Source organism: Myotis lucifugus, unplaced genomic scaffold (genome assembly GCF_000147115.1).
Source record: "Myotis lucifugus unplaced genomic scaffold, Myoluc2.0 scaffold_68, whole genome shotgun sequence".
NCBI lineage: Eukaryota > Metazoa > Chordata > Mammalia > Chiroptera > Vespertilionidae > Myotis > Myotis lucifugus.
The window spans coordinates 1,044,718-1,066,624 of NW_005871116.1; the positions used below are offsets into that span (position 1 = coordinate 1,044,718).

Below are 21,907 nucleotides of genomic sequence, written 5' to 3' on the forward strand. Positions count from 1 at the left end.
CCGGGTAACTCCGCCGCCGCCGCCGCGGTCCCGCCGTCCCGCCCTGTAACTCCCTTCGCCCTGGACACCGTGCCCGAGACCCCGGTGCCCGGCCGGTGGCCCCTGCGCCGTCCCCCCGCCCCCGGTGGACGCAGCCCTCCACCCAGGCTGCACTGGAGCTCCGGCACCCCGTCCCTTCCAGGCGCCACCCCGCCGGTGCCCACAGCCCCCACGGCCGCTGGGTGGGGAGACCGCGCCCCGGGGACTTCGCTGGCTCCTCCCGCGCCTCGCGGACCCCGGACCCCGGGGAGCGGGTGGCGGGCGGCGGGGTGAGGCGGTTCTGGCCCCGCCCGGACACCGAGTCCCCTGCGCCCAGGTTCCTCGTGCTTTCCCTCCTCCCTGAACTGGTCCCGGAGTCCCTGCCACTTAGTGTAACGATGGCTCCCGTCCCCTTGAAATCAAGGCAGAGGCGAGGACCCCTCTGCCCGTGAAGTTTGTGTCTGACTCGAAGTGTCTTCATCGGCGTGGTTTTCATGCCATAGCCCCGACCGGGGTGACTGTGTGGCCGGGTGATCTCCCAGCCGGGGAGCTCGGGCAGGAGTGGGATCTCGGCATCTCCAGGCTGATAAGGGGCTTTCCTATCGGCACTGATCAATAAGCACGTTTCTAGCCTCCAGGATGGGCAAGTCACCGGGTTCTGAAATGCCTCCGTCTTGCTGGGAAAACATGCCTCACATGCAGAAAAGAGTTACATACGGGGCAAGCAGAACAGCACAGCGCATGGAGTTGGTCATTGGACTGATAGACGAACCGGTAACCCCCGGGAATGCAGGAGGCAAGGGAGCCCCCCTGGGTCCTGAGGGCAGTGGTTCTCAACCTTCCTAATGCCGCGACCCTTTAATACAATTCCTCATGTTGTGGTGACCTCCAATTTCATTGTTACAAATTGAACATAATTAAAGCATAGTGATTAATCACAAAAACAATATGTAATTATTTTTTTTTAAAATCTTTATTGTTCAGATTATTACATTTGTTCCTCTTTTTTCCCCCCATAACTCCCCTCCTTCCAGCTCCCACCCCACCCTCCACCCTCACTCCCCACCCACTGTGTTCATCCATAGGTGCATGATTTTTGTCCAGTCACTTCCCGCATCTCCCACACCCCTTTTCCCCCCAAGAATAGTCAGTCCATTCCCTTTCTATGTCCCTGATTCTATTATAATCACCAGTTCATTCTGTACATCAGGTTATTTATTCACTTGATTCTTAGATTCATTTGTTGATAGATGCATATTTGTTGTTCATAATTTGTATCTTTACCTTTTTCTTCTTCTTCCTCTTCTTAAAGGATACCTTTCAGCATTTCATATAATACTGGTTTGGTGGTGATGAACTCCTTTAGCTTTTCCTTATCTGTGAAGCTCTTTATCTGACCTTCAATTCTGAATGATAGCTTTGCTGGATAAAGTAGTCTTGGTTGTAGGTTCTTGGTATTCAGCACTTTGAATATTTCTTGCCACTCCCTTCTGGCCTGCAAAGTTTCTGTTGAGAAATCAGCTGACAGTCGTATGGGTATTCCCTTGTAAGTAATTGAGCCTCTTTCTCTTGCTGCTTTTAAGATTTTCTCTTTGTCTTTTGCTCTTGGCATTTTAATGATGATGTGTCTTGGTGTGGTCCTCTTTGGATTCCTTTTGTTTGGGGTTCTCTGCGCTTCTTGAACCTGTAAGTCCATTTCTTTCTCCAGGTGGGGGAAGTTTTCTGCCATTATTTCTTGAAATAGGTTTTCAATATCTTGCTGTCTCTCATCTTCTGCCACTCCAATAATTCTGATATTAGTCCGCTTAAAGCTGTCCCAGAGGCTCCTTACACTATCTTCACACTTTCGGATTCTTTTTTCATTTTGCTTTTCCAATTGGGTGTTTTCTGTCGAATCTTTGGTTTGATTCTTGAGCTCCTCTGGTCTGCTATTGGGTATAATATTCTTTATTTCAGTCCGTGTATGCTTACTTTCTAATTTCTTTATCGTAGCATCGAGGGTCTCATTAGTTTTCGTGAGGCTCTGCACAAATTTATGGCAAGCCCTCAAAATTGCGATTCTTAGCTCCATATCCTCCATTTCTGTCATGTTTTTTTGTCTCCGCATCTTTTATGCTTTCTTGGTGCACCCCCTTATGGTCTCTGTGCGCAGTCTTGTTCTAGCCAAGCCTTAATTGTTGTAGTTAACACTAGAGGGATTTGACCACCAGGCCGACTGGCTGTAGGAATCAGCTGTACAATATGTAATTATATATGTGTTTTCCGATGGTCTTAGGCGACCCCTGTGAAAGGGTAGTTCGACCCCCAAAGGGGTCACGACCCACAGGTTGAGAACCACTGCCTGAGGGGCTGTGAGGCTTTCCCTTGGCTGGAGCCTGGGTCCCCGAGGATGCAATTGGGAAGGGTGAACTGAACCGAATGGGGAGGAGCACGCGGTGGACAGAAGTGGCCCAGTGGACAGCTGGACCGAAGTCTGAAAAAACATGGGTTGGTTGAGCCAGTTTGGCTCAGTGGGTAGAGACAGGAGTGGTCCCTGCCCTGCTGGCACAAGCGGTCTTCGGGGAGACACTGCGAGGAGACGGGCGATGTCAGTCCGGTGAGGTAAGGGCAGCGTGAAGGCAAATAACAAGTGCCCCTGAGCACAGGTACCCGACCTGGACTGGGTTTTGGTATTTGTGGGAGAGATGGGCCTCCCTAGAATGGACATCTCCGTGGAGACCTAACGCAGGAATACAGAGAAGACAGGTGGAGGGGGCAGGAGAAAGCCAGCATGGCCGAGGCCAGGAAGGCCAGGGGAGTAGGACCAGTTCCTGAAGGCGTGGGGGACGGGACTAGGGATTGGATTTTAACCTGAGAGCGTTGGGAAGCCAGTGAAGTGCTGGGAGCAGGGGCGAGATGGTAGGTTTGCGTTTTTCAAGTATCTTGCTGGCTGTCATGGGGACAGTAGGTTGGAGCAGGCAAGACTGGAGGTCAAGGGACATTGAAGTCCTCAGGATGACGACCAGGACCTGGGGTGGAAGCTGAGCCAGGTGCCAGGATTCTCCGTGCGTAAGCGCAGTGGTTGGGAGGGGAGCAGATAGGAGGGGAAGAAGGTGGGATGGCCAATGAATGGATCAGGAAGCAATGCTAGTTTGTCTTCCTGTGAGTGAGGGACGCCAGCTCTCGCACAACCTGCCCTGTGAAGGCTGTGGCTGAAGGAGTCTGAGAGGGAAGCAAGCAGCCTTCTCAGGGAGCCTGGCTTAAGTGACACGATCCATGGAATTTTCCAGAAGGCACTGTATAAAGGCTTGGAAGGGAGTGGAAAAGAGCATAGTGGGTGAAGAGAAAAGCACAGAGAATGATGTGAGAATGAATGCCTTTTAAACTGTGATGGCTGGATTTGCAATGCCTGTGGCTTTTTGCACTTGGTGAATAATACATCACGTGGGCTTTCCATTTTTTAAATTAGTGCTTTTTAACTTCTCGCTCTCATGCTTTTGGATCTTAGCTCAACCTGCTAGTCAAACAGGTCAGGTATGTTTAACAGAAATAAAAAGCCATATGACAGATAGAAAAAAATTACTTAAGAAAGATGTTTCAGTGAGAGATTAGATCTTATTTTCAGGTGGTACATTAGTGGGTTTTATGCATTTAAACGCTTTAGCTTTCTTCAAACTTCTTTGGGGGAGGCGAGAAGGGAGTGGGAAGAAGCAGGACAACCAAGTGCAGGACTGATTAAAAGGTGAAGAGCCACCCACCTCCACTTCCAAGCAGTCACCTGCTTTGTTTTGCTGCCTGTTTCTGCCATTCAGCTTCCATCTCAACTGTGCTTTTTCTTATCTGACAAGATTTTCTTAGTGATTTGAGGAAGACTTGGAAATCATGACTATTTTTAGCTGGACTCTCACCCTCAAGGCATATCAGGCTTGTGTTTAGCTGCAGGTGATAGGAAGCTGCCTACAGTGGCTAAACCAGAGCCATTTATTAATCTCACATATTAAGGAATCCAGAGGTGGCCCGTCTTGGTAGCTCCAGCTGCTTGATGAAACGTTCAAAGACCTGCTCCATCCTCCTGACCATACAGCTTGCGTCCTTGCACCAAGTGTAAGCATTGCAGCCCCAAAGAGATGTTTATTGCTTCAGATGGGCTTGCACTGTGGACATGGATTTAGACTTGCATTGTATGCTCACAAACAGGGATGGGGACTTTTGTCCTCCTTTCAGTTCTAAGGGATCATGATCTATAATATATAAAAGCCTAAGCGAATGTTACGACCGGCTGGTAGCTATGACGTGTACTGACCACCAGGGGCCAGATGCTCAGCTCAGGAGCTGCCCCCTGGTGGTCAGTGCACTCCCACAGCCAACCTCCCATGGCTGGCCAACCTCCCGTGGTCCCTCCCCCCGGCTGGGCAGCCCCGAGGTGCCCCGATCGGGACTGGGCGAGACAGCCTGATTGGCTTTGATCGCCAGCCAGGCTGAGGGACCCTATCCTTGCACGAATTCGTGCACCAAGCCTCTAGTTTCAAAATAGTATTGAAAGCTTTTTGTGTTAAAGCATCTTAGCAAAAAGAGCCATGGCCAACTGCTGCCTTGAGACAGTGTTGCCACTGTTAGTTGTTGAGCAGACAACCAACCACCTAAAGGATGTGGGATCCCTGCGATGGTACCCGAGAGGAGGACGCAGGATGCCTTGCTCTAAGGCTGCCAGACTATTGTAGGGAATACACATCTGTCATATTTTCCTCTCGCCTCTTAGAGGGCAACTATGGAGCTATAGCTTAAAGAGCTCTGGTGTGCTCTGCAGTGGATTCAAATAGTTTACTTTCTGAGCATCTTCGTTACCTATTGCTGTGTAACAAACTACCAGAAACTCAGGGCTTAAAACAACAAACACTGCAAACATTCATCAGATGGACTCACACAGCTTCTGAGGATCAGAGCCTGGGAACAGCTTAGCTGGGTGGTTTTGGCTCAGGGTTTCTTAAGAGGCTGTGTCTTCACTGTCTGGGACACCTGTTTTCAAGCTCGCTCACGTGGTGTTGGCAGGCCTCAGTCGCTGCTGGCCACGGCCAGAGGCCTCCATTCTCGCTGCGTGGCTTCTCCATCGCCACCTGGGTGTCGTCATGCCATGGCAGTGAGCCCAGAGGGAGTGAGAGCCCACGATGGAAACTGCTGTCTTTCATCAGAACATCTCAGAAGCGCCGTACCGTGCCGTCCCCCATGTCACTGCTCACACTGCTGCCTGCTGTCGGCCAGACACACCACCCCTGGGGACCACACGGTGTGATGCCAGGAGGTGGGGGTTCTTGGGGGTCGTATTGGAAGGTGGCTGCCATCTTGAGGCAAAGTTGCTTTCTGAATTCCATGGTTAAGGAAACACAGCTAAGAAGAATAGTATAGCTAATTAAAACTTTATTTTTGTATGTGTTAATAAGGAAGAAAAACAGGTTGTGAACAGAAAGTATAACCTAGCACAGGGGTCCTCAAACTACGGCCCGCGGGCCACATGCGGCCCACCGAAAACATTTATCCGGCCCGCCGGGTGTTTTTGCCGCCGCTGTGTGCATAGGAATTTGTTCATAGTTTTTTTTTTTAAACTATAGTCTGGCCCTCCAACTGTCTGAGGGACAGTGAACTGGCCCCCTGTTTAAAAAGTTTGAGGACCCCTGACCTAGCACTAAATAATAGCAGTTCTTCCTAACCAATTATATACATATATTTCGTTTCTCCTAAAAAGAAGGTACACGCTACTCAGGGTTTTCCATCTATGGACCCAGGTGAGGGCTCAGGGTGAGTGCGGGGAGGCACCAGGCTTAGGGGAGCCTGAACTTTCTACTCGAGTAGATTACCACTTAGGTTCTGATTATTAACCATCGTCCAGTATCTCTGCCTTTTCCTAGTTTTCCTTTGTTTTGCACACTCCTCATGTGTTTCTGGCATTTGTGATGGGTGAGCTCCCTTTTAGATTTTGTCCTACTTTTTTGATGACTGAATTTCTGTGACTTTATTTTCACAGATAAAAATCTGGATAATGCCGCAGAAGCAGCTGAACAATTTAAATTAATCCAAGCAGCATATGACGTGTTGAGTGACCCTCAGGAAAGAGCATGGTGAGCAGCACGCTGTCCCTCTCGTCCTCGTGTATGTTGTTGGGAAGAATTGTCAAGAGAGGGTTTTTAAAAACATTTAAATCATTAATGGTTTTTGGTGTGCTCTGAGACTTCTGTCACCTACTCATATAAAATGCAGTATTTGAGGAGGAGGGAACTTCCTACTCCAACTGTCTGATTTTATAGCTCCTGATGCAGAAAGCTTGGCAGTTAAGATAGTTTTAACTTTGCTATATGAAGTGACTTCTCATTAAATGGGGTCTCTTTGGTGTATGACAGTTTTCTGATGTCAGACAAGGAAGCATGCTGACTTGTCTTTAAAAAACAGATACAGCCTTGGCCAGGTTGCTCAGTAGGTTGAAGCATCATCCTGATACACCTAGGTTGTGGGTTCGATCCCCGCTCAGGGCACATGCAGAAATAAACCAGTGAATGCAGAAATATGTGGGACAACAACTCTCTCTCATCATTTAAAATAAATAAAATCAGAGGGTTTTTGTTTTTTAACACAGAGGTACAGTGTTTTAATACAAGAATTGTAATATTTTCCCTACAATTACACTCTATGAAGAAATGGAGTTAAGCTTCTACATCTTTTGTTAACGATGACCCGGTCATTGAATATCATTTCCGAACAGAGTCTGTGTTGGGACTTTTGCTGCAGAGGGATAGGTGTTGAGCCTGTTACAACTGCAGGACCTGCTGCTCATCCGCAGCCCGGGTGGTGCGCATGCTCTGTGCCTGTCCTCGGGGTCAGCGTGCCCACGGCCGGCCTCCAGAGAGAAAGGCTGTAAAGGAAGTTCCTATAAAATCGCCTTTTACGTGGAAATCACAGAGAGGGGCCTGCATGTTTCTCCTCTGCTGCTGTGTGCAGGCGGCACTGCACTCTGAGTCCTCCCGGCACTCGGACCTGGCTCTGATGTCTAGCTTTGCTGCTTACAAGCTTTATGGTTGTGGACAACCAGCTCTTTAATGTCCCTGAGCCTCAGCTTCCTGTTGTAGCAAACTTTGCGAAGTTGTTCTGTGGGTAATTGCATGTGCGTGAAGCTACTCCATTGTTTACGTAGACATAAGAGTGATTTCGGTTCATGCTGCTAAATTCTCAGATCCCGCGTGTGTAAGTAGTCTGTGGACGAGTTCTGTCCACCCCATCCTGCTCAGGAATGTTTCTTTCCTGGGACTGCAGCCACCTGCGGGGAGTGGCGTGGAGGTTCCCTGGCGCATGACAGTCCCTTCTTCCCATGGGCTAGTGCTGTACATGCCGGCAGTGGGCTAGTCAGAGTTTTAATCAGCAATTTTACGATAGATTGTCTTTTCATGTTGACATTTTTTTCTTAAAATTTTTTGGTTGTGGGTTGGACACATTAAAATGGACTGCAATAGCATTCTGGCGGTTTCGAGTAAGAAGTCCTTTTGAATTCTTACGCATTTCGCCTTCCCTGACGCTGCTCATTTCTTCGTCTGCTCAGGTATGATAATCATAGAGAGGCTCTGCTCAAAGGTGGGCTTGATGGGGAATATCAGGATGACAGCTTAGACTTGCTTCACTTCTTCACCGTCACCTGCTACTCTGGCTATGGAGATGATGAGAAGGTAAGGCGTGGACTCCCTTACCATTTCTTACCAAGCACTTAAGTGAGACTCTCAAATGCAGAGAATTCTATAATCGAAAGTGAAACTGTTCATTCTGAAAACAAAAAAAAAGCCACCATTGGCCTCATATTTAAAGTATCCGCATATTAAACACCTCCAATTGGAACGTAGATGTACTTACACGGACAGAGTTTGGGGTTGTAATCCTTCAACAGTAAAGTTTTTCACGTTGCATTTTAAAATCTCACTCTGTGATTAGACTATAAAGTGTAGGAATGTGTATTTCTGTCGCCTGCTCTAGGGCTTTTACGCGGTGTATCGGAATGTGTTTGAAATGATTGCGAAGGAAGAGCTGGAATCCGTGCTGGAGGAGGATGCGGAGGACTTCCCGACCTTCGGGGACTCCCAGAGCGACTATGACACGGTGAGGGGCGTGCACGGCTGTTGTCCGCTTAGTGTGGATCAGTGGGTCTCACATCCTGGTTCTTTCTTTGTAAAAATGGATCCTAGTTCTCGCTCCTATCCTGTGACTTGCTTCCTTTCTCTTCCCAGCAGCCTCCCCTTTTCTTGACCTTTCCCTCCTAATTGACTGTGGTCCCATCCCATTCATTTCCTCATTAAACTCATGCTGAATAGTGATTTATTTTGTGAAAGCCTTAAGAGGATTGTCTTCTCCTTTGATTAATAGCAATGTTTTAAATACGAACGATGTTCTGCATCACTAACGTGGCTGCCTTACCGAAACAAGTCTACATCGAAGCGAGCATTTTGCCTGTTTTCTCTGTCGCCAGGTAGTCCACCCTTTCTACGCTTACTGGCAGAGCTTCTGCACGCAGAAGAACTTTGCTTGGAAAGAGGAATATGATACCCGACAAGCTTCTAACCGCTGGGAGAAACGCGCCATGGAGAAAGAAAACAAGAAGACTCGCGATAAGGCGAGGAAGGAGAAGAACGAGCTTGTCCGGCAGCTGGTGGCTTTCATTCGCAAGAGAGACAAGAGGGTGCAGGCTCATCGCCGGCTGGTGGAGGAGCAGAACGCCGAGAAGGCCCGCAAAGCCGAGGAGATGCGGCGGCAGCAGAAGCTGAAGCAGGCCAAGTACGTGCTCGGGGGCCGGGCCGTGCGGGCCGTGCGGGGCCCAGGGCCACAGCAGGAGGTACCTGCCGTGTGCCTCCACGTTGGGTTGAGGCATCTTGGCTTCACCTTTAAATCCTGACGTTGCACAGTGATTTTTCATCTGTGAAAGGTCCTTCCAAGGCCCTTTATACCTGAGACCTTTCCAGACGCCTGTGGAAGTTAATAGTAACTAAGGCCCCCGACCTCTCGCTCTGCACAAGGCCCCGCTCAGGGCTTTTCTCCCACCGGTTCTGGGAGCAAGTGCTGGTTTGTATCCTCGTTCCTTTGCGGGTGCGAGCAGACAGGCCAAGGTCGCACGGCCAGCGAATCGCAGAGGCGGGGTTGGACCCAGGGAGTCAGCCCAGGGCCTTGCTTTTAACCGCCGCCCAGGACTGCCTCTTAGTCGGTGTACTCGCAGCTGTCTAGGTCCTTCTAGTGCCTTCAAAGGGTTGTTGTTTTTGAGTTACTGTAAAAGCATTGTGTCCAGAGCATTACAGCATTCTCTAAAAAAACGACTTCTTAAAAATTCCTCCTGCCCCACCCCTCATCTTTTGAAAATTAGCACTTACAGTTTAACATCACTTGAAACCATTTAATGAGTTGCTAAGAGTTATATGTTTCAAAACCCATCATCTAGTCGAGCAATTAAAATCAACCAGGACAGCTAACAGATTTCCAGTGACTTTGCCCTTTAACTCGGTGCAGGTGTGAAGTTTGTGAGCACGTTGGGGGTGGGGTAGGGTGGGGGTGGTAGGAAGCTCTCTGGGGATGGACTCGGAGCCTGAAGAGTCGGGGAGCGCAGTGCGGAGACTGTGCTGTTTGTGTCTAGACTGGCCGAGCAGTACAAGGAGCAGAGCTGGATGGCGCTGGCCGACCTGGAGAAGGAGCTCCGGGAGATGGAGGCGCGGTATGAGAAGGAGTTCGGAGACGGCTCAGAGGAAGATGAGGAGGAGGAGCACGAGCTCAGAGACGGACAGGATGGTAACTGCACTCATCGGGACGCTGGGAAGTCATGTTTCTGTGCACAGGATGCACTCGGGTGCTCACAGGGGCCAGGGAAGGGATAAGACAGTGGAGTGGGAGCGTGGAGGGAGGAGAACCTGGGACACCCGTTCCAGCGGCTGTTGCCAGAGTTTTCACATCTGTTTGGTTTCAGTGAAGCTGGGACTTTGGATTTTTATGTGACATCTCCCAGTTTTTAAGTGTGACAGATAATTAACATGAAAAACAATACTGTATGGACCAAGGAAAGGTTGTCTATTGAAGCCGGCTAATTCTGGTAATTTGATTAACAAACTCTTTTCTGACGATGTTTTAAACAATTTGTGCTTCTGGCCGTATACATCTATAAAAGCATAATGCTAATTAGACTGAACGTCCTTCTGGAAGACCTTCCGGACAAAGTCAGGGCTGTGAGGGAGCGGGGTCCCAGGTGCCAGAGGGAAGCCGGTGCCAGCAGCGGGGGAAGGAAGGCCTACTCTTGCATGAATTTCGTGCATCGGGACTCTAGTATGTTGATAAATAAGTGGACATACTGACAGGTGTGACGTGACCGCAGACTGGTTATTTTAAAAAATGCAGTTAAGTAGTAGGTCACGTTTTCATAGCAGCTCTTTCCAGAAAAGCTGATGTTGTGTAGGAGCCTGTGTGGTGTGTCTACATGGTAGATTCTTCCTTTCTGACTTCATAGAAGGCGCTTGGTGCACTGAAATACCTACAGATGTGCTTTTTCAGGCTAATAAACCAAGTGATAAAATGACAAACTTTTAATTAATCAAAATGACTAGGAAATGGAATGTTTTATTAATAAATAAGACGTAAATGTGAAAGTGTTTGGGAAATTATAAACACTCTGCAAACGTGAGGTGGTGTAATTACGTAGAGTTAAATAATTTATAACGTGCTTTCACATACATCATTTTGCTGCTTGACCCTCCCACAATAGCCCTTAAGTGTAGGTTTTGCTCATATAATTGGCTGCATTTTCCTAAAGAAGAAACTAAGACTGAGAAGCTGTGGCATATGCCTGGGTGTATATGACCATTTTAAATCCAGATTTTGGCTTCAAATCCAGCATTCTTTATTAACTCTTTGATTAATCAAAGTTTATTTCATGTATATGATACCTTGAAAGTGTACCTGTAATTAGACAGTAATACCATATACTGAACTTTGCATGTATTCTGATCAGTTATGATTTTAATGAGACTGTCCTTCAAAACCATATTAACATCACTTTTAATATTATTTCCTATAAAGATAGAAGATGGTATTGTGCAAAGACTTCATTGCACTTTTTAATTGCTTAGATTTTTGGACTGTATCAGTAGTAATTATTCCAGTGTAATAAATCTTCAAGCTTATAAAAAATAGTCTGTAAAGACAGTGTTAAACTTTACATGTAGTATGCTATTTTATGACTTGTCCAATAATGACAGAATGTTGTGAGCTAAGTTTATTTAAGCATTTAAGAATAGATTACAGTTATATAAATGTGTTTGTACCAAATCTTGCTCAAGAGGTAAGTTAAAAACACCTTGTTGAAAAAATTGCTTTGTGGTAGAACTATGGACCTCTGATTTTCTGAACTTTGCTCACTCCCAGGGTTCTGAGAATTTTTTGTCTTTTGAGTAGACTTATAAAGAGAAATAGAAAGTTAAAGGGATTTTTCATCTCTTATAATTTAGTGTTGCTTTTAAAGGGTCAGCTCGAATCCTGTAACGTCATTGTTTTCCTTGGTAAGGAAGTAAACGTTTTGTTAGCATGTTGTAGGTCTGTGTTCTAATGGCACAGGCTTCTTACTGCGACCTGTTTCCTGCAGGGAAGGACAGCGACGAGGCCGATGGCGTGGAGCTTTATGAGGGGCTGTACTGCCCAGCGTGTGACAAATCTTTCAAGACGGAAAAGGCGTAAGTTTAAGGTCTTTGAACTCACCTTTTCTTTTGAGGCGAGTGTAACGCTTTGCAAGTCCTGAAAAGAAAATGCTGCTGGTAGCAGCTCCCTAGTCCTTACAGCATCCTGGGGAGAAGGCCGTTGTAGCAGCAGGTCAGCCCGTGGAGTGATCAGTCATGCCAGCATTCCTGTGGGCAGCTGCTTTGTAAACATGCACGTGGTCTTCAGAAAGAAATGTTGCTTTTTTGGTAAAGAAGGTGCAGTCATATGGGCCACGAGGCTACACCATCTCTCTCTGTTGGTGGCAGACTCACTTCCAGCCATCACTCCCATATAGGCCATTGCTGCCACCTAGGAGCTTCACCGTGTCCTGCGAGGGGACATTTACTGAGGGGAGGAGGGGCTTTATTGATTGGTTCCTTGATCTCTTATTTTTTATTGTTTTTTAATTATTTATTATTATGTCTAAAGTTTTTCATATGTCTCCTTTTTCCCCAATTGACCCCCCCCCCCCCAGCCATTCCCACCCCGGGCAACCCCCCACCACCCCAATGTCTTTGTCCATTGGTTATGCTAATATGTGTGCACACAAGTCCTTTGGTTGCTCTCTAACCCCCCTCCCCTACCATTTGTCTCTTGATTTATTCTTGTTCATAGAATTATGTTGATCATTATATCCCACATATAGGTGAGATCATGTGATATTTATCTTTCTCCGACTGGCTTATTTCACTTAGCGTAATATAGGTACTACACCTGAGGGAAAAAGAGCGAGGGGGCGGGGAAGAGCACAGGCCTGCTCCCAGGCGGGAGAGCGCGGAGGACTTGCTCTTGCAGGAACAGTGGGGACAGAAGTATTAAAATGGGTACTGGTATAAGGAGAGTCAAGAATATGGGGGGAAATGTAGAACCAGCAAGGGAAAAAGCAGCAAAATACACGCAGAAAAGAGAAAAGGGTTACCAGGGGATGACAGTGAGGATGTGGGCGTCAGAAACTGTCTGTCTGGATGAGCCTCCGGGGAAGCCAGGAGCAGTGGGGAGTGGGCTAGCTGGAGACGCAGCAGCAGCAGGAAACAGCCGCAGGGAAGGAGGTTTAAAAGTCTTGTTTATTTGGAAGTAACATCGAACTCACAGGCCAGTCGCGAGGACAGAGTGTCGAGCACTCCGCTCACGGTTGCTCAGGCTTCCCCATTTGCGTGTGCGTGTTCTCTCGCTACACACGGTTCTGAGTACGTGACGTGTGCAGTTGTTAGCTGGAGGAAACGGGTGCCATTGATATGGCACTTCTGTCGTTTCCTGCCGTGTTTCACTTTCGTCAGGTGATCCTCGTAGTGTCCTGTGTGGCATCTTTCTCACTTGGATCTGGGACCCGGTTGAGGGGCAGGTACTGCGTTACACGTGTCACATGGTCATCAGCACGTGGCTTTCTGCTGTAAACAGGAGCCTCACTGCCCCATGGACCGGTCTGTGTCAGTCTGAGTTTAGGGACTTTTTCAGTGTTTTGTATTTGTGATTGCCCTTTTCCTGCTCCAGTTTCCCGTCAGTGGTTAGTGAGAGTCCTTCCACCTGCTCCTGTGTCCTTGACATGCCCCAGGCATTGCCGAGCACTTCCTATCTGGCACGAAATGTTCCCATTTCTCCAAGGAACCTTGATCTGCAGGAGATACTAGTGGGGAGGAGAGCAGCAACCCAAACAAGCACACGAGAATTTGAACAGATGAGAGAAGGTTGACAGAGACACAGGTTTCCTGCTTTCTAGTGTAGCTACTCTCACAGCCTAAGGGTTGTCAGCTCCATGTTGTGTAGTGTTACTTAGTGGCCAGGGGGCACACGTATCTGAACTCACTTTTAGGTGGTGGGAGTGAGGGGAGATGCCTCTAGAGAAGGAGAAAGGCAGCTGCTGAAAAAAGCACGAGGAGGTAAACTCTTCTACGTCAAGGCCTCACATCACCGTCTCTCACATCCAGGGTGTCTCCTTTTAAAGTTACAATGTGGTTTTGTACTTTCCCAGTCATCGCTCCAGGCCCCTGCAAATAATCAGTGATTAAAGGGAAATAGAGGAGAAGGCTTGAATGTAAAGAATTGGAAAATAAAAATAATAGAGAATTTGAGAAAAAAAAAAAAAAGGAGAACATATGAAAGGACAGAAGGAGGGGGAATTCTGGGTGCAGGAAAATGGATGGAGTGCTGGGTTCCTAGGGTCCCGAGGTCTAAGAAGACAGGGTGCTCTCTCTCCGTAGTCACTAACGTCTGCCTGGTTGATCAGAAAGGAGAACATGAACTGAGTCGCACCCCCAGCCACACTTGGCACATCTGACGTAAACCTGCCGCAGTTACTCAGTTGCATTGTCCTTTCAGCATGCGGAATCACGAAAAATCCAAGAGGCACCGGGAAATGGTGGCCTTGCTGAAACAACAGCTGGAGAAGGAGGAAGAAAGTTTTTCAGGATCTCAGACGGATGAAAATCTGCTGAATGCCAATTCTGAGGAAGAAGCGGAGGATGCACCCAAACAAAGGTACTTCCAAAGATTTCATAGACATACTGCCACCCTGGGCTTGCCTGTAGAGCAGCGGTTCTCAACCTGTGGGTCGCGACCCCTTTGGGGGTCGAACGACCCTTTCACAGGGGTCGCCTAAGACCATCGGAAAACACATAAATAATTACATATTGTTTTTGTGATTAATCACTATGCTTTAATTATGTTCAATTTGTAACAATGAAATTGGGGGTCACCACAACATGAGGAACTGTAGTAAAGGGTCGCGGCATTAGAAGGTTGAGAACCACTGCTGTAGAGGCTGCTTTATCCCGAAGAAGTCAGCCTGTTACGCTTGTGTTTTCTGCATTTCTTCTAGTGAAGGGAACTTTATAGTATTGAAATGGGTAAAGCCATGATGTCAAATATAATTTTACACACTATATTATGACTATATTTAAAAGCAATTTTATACCTACGTAATTGATATGCTAATTCCTGTCAACTGAGCCACTTACAATATTCTAAAATAATGTGAACATTTTCCTTTTAATGCTTTATGATATTTATAATTTTAATTTTTTGTATTTCTCTCTGTATCACTAGTGCTTAATTGTTTTTCTTTTTACTTCATAAATCTTTATAGAATCAAGTATTTGACATTTTGATTTATATTTGCTCTTAGGCTTTCTAAAAAACAGAAGAAAAAGAAACAGAAACCAGCACAGGTATGTTAGTATTAGGAGAATACTTTTGGTTAGAAACTTGCAATGATTGTGGTTATTGAAAGAATGTTGATATACTCAGAAATTTAAGTAGTTTAAATATTTCATATCTGGGGTCCAAATTCAAGAGCATTACAACTCTAGATTTGCTGTTTAATGTTAGTGAAACTTTTAGTCTTAGGAGAATAGTATTAAGGAGAAGGACTTTTGCTCTAATTTCATGTCAATTGTAAAACGATTAAAAGGAGTTGAAAATGTTTTCTTTTTTAAGCCCCCCCTTATATGTATGCAGCTAATTTATTTAATTACTATTGTCAGGGTGTTTTAAAATTTTGCATGTGGAATTCTCCTAATACTAATTAGCTGAGTGACCATATTTAAAAAAATATCTGGACACGTGACCCCTGGGATTTCTCATTGTATAATCAAGTTTGTTCTGTTGACAACATAATTAAAATTTCACAGAAGAAACATTTGTTTAGAAACTTGCAATGATTGTGGTTATTGAAAGAATGTTGATATACTCAGAAATTTAAGTAGTTTATTTCATACCTGGGGTCCAAATTCAAGAATTGCCGTTCTCTCTTGGTGTCTCTGGGGGATTGGTTCCAGGACTCCTCAGATACCAAAATGCATGGATGCTCAAGTCCCTTAAATAGAATGGCATAAAGAAAATGGTGAAATATCAGAGGGAGAGCATTCATGTTTTAAAATTATCTGTTTCTTTTTATTGCCTGAAGATGCACTCTAACTAGGGGGCTTGGGACATTGTCATTGTTTATTATAACTATTTGGCCGAATAACCTAAGAAGCCAGTACTATTATAGTATTTATTTTGTAATGCACACGTGTTTATAACCTAGAATTATGATGATAATTGCAATGAAAATGGAACAGGAGAAGGAGTGAAAGTTGATCCAGAAGATACCAACTTAAATCAAGACAGTGCCAAAGAATTAGAAGGTCGTCCCCAAGAGAGTATCAGGGTCCCAGAGGCTGGTCAGCTGTGTGAGGACCCGAAAAGTGAAGCAAGAAGGTAGGCCAAGGTGCATGTGGTTGTCTACATCTTGATCCTGGCGGTGAGGGTATCTTGTCATATGTCAAGTAGAAGCTTCTTTCCCATGACCGGTTGGGGGAAGTGGATGTGTCTGTTGGTGTGTATATATCCAGACACGTGTATACAGATAAAGGGTGCTGGAGAGAATGCCAGAGGACGCGCTCACAGACATTTCAGCAAATGGCCGAAATCAGGAAGCAGGCGGTTTGATCCCGTTTTGTTCCCTTATCCCGCTGAGGTGCGTATTTATTCCTATGTCAGTCATCCCCGAGCTCACGTGCGATCAAGCTACTGAGAGTCTGTGCCCACTCAGCTGGAGCATCACCGCCGAATCCACAGGCTGTGACAGCTGTTCTCTGTTCAGGACTTGGTCTGGCTGACTTTACTGCTGAGGAGTGTCAGGGCTGGGTGTGAATACACACGCACTCACACAGTCTCTCATACTCACTCACACAGTCTCACACTCTTACACACACACACACACACACACACACACACATTCTTAGTCCCTCACACAAACATGCATACATATCCTCACACTCACACACTCTCACACAAACATACACATTCTCATACACACACTCACTCTCACCCACACACTCAACTCTCTCTCTCTCTCTCTCTCTCTCTCTCTCTCTCTCACACACACACAGTCTCACAGTCTGACACACACACACCATCTCACATACACACACACTGTCACACACACACACACACACACACTCACACATAATCACACTCACACACGTACACACACTCTCACACAGACACACACTCACACATACCCCCGGGTGTCCATTGCCTTTCTGGGGCCCCTGTGATGCTGGTAACCTAGTGAGAAGTTCATTAAAAAACCTGCATGTATATAAAGTCCTTTTAAAAAAATAAAGTTCTTCGATTTGAGCTTCAGGGATGCAGCTGCTGTCTTTCATAACATGATAAATTGTTCTCTAGGAATGTCACCCTAAGTGCTCTTGGGTATATTTGTGGCATATCTATGATGATACTTAGTAAATTAGTAACTTTTATTTATTTATTTATTTATTTATTTATTTTTAAATTAAAAAAAAATTTTTTTAAATATATTTTTATTGATTTTTTACAGAGAGGAAGGGAGAGAGATAGAGAGCTAGAAACATCGATGAGAGAGAAACATCGATCAGCTGCCTCCTGCACATCTCCTACTGGGGATGTGCCCGCAACCCAGGTACATGCCCTTGACCGGAATCGAACCTGGGACCCTTGAGTCCGCAGGCCGACGCTCTATCCACTGAGCCAAACCGGTTTCGGCAAATTAGTAACTTTTAATCTGTAGCCTGTATGCCATTATGTCCTTTCCTTGATGCTTTCAAAGCTGGCTGAATGCTGCTAATGTTGTGTTACACCCTAATCAGCGCCATTGCGGGCCTGGTTCCTGACCACCACAGTAAAGCCCGTTGTAACCTTTTTGCTGTGGAGGGTCTTAACTTCAGTTTGTAAAAACAGCATCTGTGAAGTGCAATACAATGATGTGTGCCTGTATAGGCCATTTAACTTAATACAGGCTCTTGGTTTCTGCTTGAAGAATAGTAGGGCAGCATTGTCACAGCTCATCCCTGTAACCCAGGCTGTCTGTTCTGTGTAGTTGCACTTGGATTTTATCCTAAGAACGTGGTTAGCACACATGAGGGGAGTATGAAATAACTGGGGAAAGCTACCATTCACCTCGAGGACTGGGAAGAGGACAGCTCAGAGTGAAAGTGGACCAGGAGTGGACGGCTGTCCTGGCGGCAGCTTCTGGGTGAAAGAGTCCGGGGAAGCCCACTAGTCAGCAGAAAGGACATGGTCTCTTAATAAAAGAAAATCCTCTCTGTTGAACAAATGTAATTTTACGAAAAGTGCATGACAGTGTCGCTATTTTCCTCATTTCACTTCATTGAGACACTGTTGGGATGTTTGTCCCAGGCGGGATCTGGTCCAAGAAGTAGCACTTGTAGGAGCCACACTTAATGTCACAGACTATCTGTGAGGAGTACTGGTTGGCAGTGACGATGGTTTGCTTCAACAAATGGAATATGAAGTGCTTTGCTTTTTAACAAAAACACATAGTATGAAAATTTAGAGAATTTGACAGGTCTCGTTTTAGCTTATGTTTCAACCATTTTAGGTAAATTTCTTAATTATTGTGACAAACCTGATATAAAATGTGATCTCTAAAGTTGCTCTTTAAAGCTATTTATTTGAAATGTGAAAATTAATTAACATGACCATTAAAATGAACGAATTAGCCATTAAAGTGCATGTCATTCATTTGAGTCATCTTGGGAGCAAAATGATAATTATTGGATTATGCTGAATTCTTCCATTTATTTGCCAGTGTTCCTAAACCCAGAGGAAAGAAAGCCAAAGATACGAAGAAATCTGTCAGAGTGCCTGCCGAGCCTCAGACCCTGGTAGGTCACAGTGTGTCTGTTTCAGCCTGTACGGTGTTTAAGCGCCGTAGCCCAAATTCTTAGTTCCCCTTCCAAACGTGTGAGTGTGTTCGGTGAGCCCTCTGCCCCTGCTAATATGTGTGGATCTGTCAGCACTTTTCCTGGACAAACGTAGAATTTAGACTTGTGCCACTCTCATTGTTTCCTTTAAAGGAATAAGACACATATGGGGAATAGCAGCTTGTGTGAACAGTTCCTGTTCTGTTTCCATTACTCTGAAATCTAAAGCCTTGGTCTAGTCCAGGGGTGGGCAAACTTTTTGACTCGAGGGCCACAATGGGTTCTTAAACTGGACCGGAGGGCCGGAACAAAAGCATGGATGGAGTGTTTGTGTGAACTAATATAAATTCAAAGTAAACATCATTACATAAAAGGGTACGGTCTTTTTTTTTTTTTTTTTTTTTTTTTTAGTTTTATTCATTTCAAACGGGCTGGATCCGGCCCGCGGGCCGTAGTTTCTAGTCTGAGGGGGGCAGGCTATTGCATGTCTCAGAACTCGTAAGGTTGATGGTGGTGGTTAATGGGACTTAACTTTCAGGAACAGCTGCCCCTGTTGAGCCTGTCTTGGTGGTTGTCCATTTTGTTAAAAGATCTTTATTTTGCGATTGTTTGATATTGAATCAGGACATGAAAACATACTGCTCTCAGATAACACTTGCTTTTATTATTGGTTTCCCCCTCTCAGAGTGACGTTCTGATCAGCTGTACCACCTGCCACAGCGAGTTTCCATCCCGGAATAAACTGTTTGACCATCTAAAGGCCACGGGGCATGCAAGAGCGCCCTCGTCGTCGTCTTCTTTAAATGGTGTAACAAGTAGTCGAAGCAAGAAAGACAAACGCAAAAACAGATAGACATTCTGCCAACGCCTTTTCTTTCTGATTGTCTCTAGATTTTGAAACCAAAAACTGAACTGAAATCATCTAAAGAGTTAAAAGTTTCAGTGATCTGCAATTTATTGCATTGTGGAAGATTATTTTTTATCTTGTAAAAACATTTTTCTGTTTAATATATATATTTTTAAACATTTCATTAGTGATTGAATTCTACTTTGCCATCTGAACGGACTTGAATATCTCAAAACAGGTAAATATTGTAAAGTGCGTATTCTTGGTTTCTGCTGGCTCATGGACAGAATGTACAGGGAGAATTAAATTATTTTAACACATACAAATGCCCCTCTCTGTTTTATTTTGTGAATTTCTCGTTAAGTGTTTGTATGTGATTTAATGCTTTTGTCAATGATTCCAGATTGTTTTAAAATTGCCATAGATTTATTTTTCCACCTGATACCATGACTCTGGTTCTAATTTTAAAATTATTTCTAAAGAACCTATTGTTAATTACTATGTATTTTCCCCCTCAAGGACAATGAAAGATAGAAACTATGTGAACATATATGGTTGTGTTTCAAGAATACTGTCTCTCCAAGGTATGACTATGTTGATTCAGTTTGAGATTTTACTGGTAATTATCGACATGCAGCTTGGCTTCTTGCTTTGATTTGAATTGTGGAGGTGGAAGCAAATTAATTTATACGGCACTTCCTCCTCAGGCGCAGTGACAGCTGGAAAGTGTGATGGGTCAGCGTAGCAGATGGTGCAGAAGTTATACTGATACATTAACTAGGGATATTCTGCCTTGAGCTTTTTCATCACTATTTTTAGAAATGTTTTGTTTTGTTTTTTTACATCATTCAATGGAGAAAAACGTTTTTAATGAAAGATTTTTTAAGAAAGTTGCTATTTATGCCTTCTATTCTGTAGCAAAGATGAATATTAAATCCAAAGAGATATGGAGAGTCATTATAGGTGAGTGTGGTCAAACATGTTCAGTGATGAGTCGGTTTTAGGATGGATTAAATAAATAGGCAGTTCTTTTCATTGGTCTTGAAAGTAGCTTCGAACTCCTCACTTTCCGTTCAGTGAACTTATTTCTCTCCTTGAGTCTCCAAAGGAAGGAGTCTTCAGTTGCGTGTAAACTGGAGAGGGAGCCCCTGATGCTGAGGCTTTCTGACAGCCTCGGGGGTTGTACTGATGTGGCACATCTGTGCTGGACTTGGGTCCGTGCTTTCATTCCTTAAGCTTTTATTTTCGTCTGTTTCCCTTAGATATATATTTCTTTACCTTCCTCCCCTTCTGTGTCTAACTTCTATCACTACTTCCTCCTAATTGTTTTTCCCCCTCTTCCCTGCTCCCTTCATGGAAAATACTGGTCACTTTTCTGTCTTTGGTCTCTTTCTCCCAGGCTCCGTCTGAACACTCCACCTTCCTCTAACTTGGACTAGACAAATTGCCTGTAGTTATGAAATAGGAATATTAATGCACAGGCAGGCATGTGGTCACATGTTACTATGCAGTAAGAAGTAGGACATCATCTTGAAAGGCATTGAATGTCCCACAAATGCCCTCTAGACCTCCCTTGCTTGCTCTGTGCCAACCATGCAGGCATTTAATTGTTTCTGCTTCGTGTGAGGATTGATTGTGGTTACTTGTCACTTTTATTCTGATTGACAAAAACCAGCCATACTTTTTAAGGGATCTTCATCAGTTGTGATTGGAAGTTAGATCTCATTGCTGATCCTGTGTGCATGACACTGCGAAATCATTTCACTTCTCTGCTCTTCATTTTCCTTGTTTGTGACACAGTTCTTTCCATAATAATATTGTCCCCATTTATCATGCAGGATTATTCTGAAGGTCAAATAAAATCACATATAAAAGTGCTTTTTAAACACAAAAGCTTTCTACGTAATGGTGATTTGAAATGAGTTAAATCTTTTTCAGTTAAAATATTTGTAGACAGAAGTGAACATGTTGCATTAAATGTGCATAAAGTTTGATAGGAATTTCCTTCCTAATGTACTTAGAAAAAGTACAAAACACTACAGGAAAATAGGACTCAATCAAAATGAAAAGTCCTGTAGAACAGTAGGCACCATAAATAAAAAGACAAGCCTGGATTGGGAGAAATGTTTGCTGTACATGTAACTGACAAAGGATTAGGGTCCAGAATACATTCAAACACAAGAACCTCCTACAAACCAATGACCGAGTGACAGCACGCGTTCATGCAGCAGTTCACAGACTTGGTCTCAAGACCCATCTATGTTCTTAGAATTGAGAATCCCAAAGGGTTTCTGTGTGGTAGGTTATTGGTATTCTATTGGTATTTACTCATTGGAAATTAAAGTACTAAATTTAAATAATTTATTTAAAAATACATGTTAAATAACAATTATAGAAAACAGCTATTTTTCAAAACAATTTTAATGAGAAGAGGCTTTATGTTACATGTTTGAAAACCTCTGTAATGTCTAGCTTAACAGGAGACAGCTGGACCCGCATATCCACTTCTGCAGCCAGTCACTGTGTTAAAGTATATGAAGGAAATCGAACGTCACATGATGGGAAATTGGAAAAGGAAGGACTTTGTGGACCCCCTTCCCCACTGGGCCCTCAGGGTCCT

The 21,907-nt window shown here is 44.9% G+C and overlaps 1 protein-coding gene across 2 annotated transcripts; it reads left to right on the forward strand.

Annotated features, from left to right (window-relative positions):
* The first annotated feature begins 5,176 nt into the window (after nucleotides 1-5,176).
* Nucleotides 5,177-19,609, forward strand: DNAJC21 (DnaJ heat shock protein family (Hsp40) member C21). Of its 2 annotated transcripts, none has more exons than XM_014457024.2 (12): nucleotides 5,177-5,281; nucleotides 6,017-6,110; nucleotides 7,580-7,703; nucleotides 8,005-8,127; nucleotides 8,495-8,799; nucleotides 9,647-9,798; nucleotides 11,639-11,726; nucleotides 14,068-14,226; nucleotides 14,873-14,915; nucleotides 15,776-15,948; nucleotides 18,326-18,401; nucleotides 19,126-19,609. In XM_014457024.2, exons 1-12 carry the CDS (start codon nucleotides 5,221-5,223, stop codon nucleotides 19,291-19,293), a joined length of 1,566 nt encoding a protein of 521 aa, XP_014312510.1. In that variant the 5' UTR covers nucleotides 5,177-5,220; the 3' UTR covers nucleotides 19,294-19,609. The 2 variants fall into 2 exon arrangements, with proteins under 2 accessions (XP_014312510.1, XP_023610738.1); XM_023754970.1 differs by having other exon boundaries at nucleotides 5,272-5,296.
* Nucleotides 19,610-21,907: the final 2,298 nt, after the last annotated feature.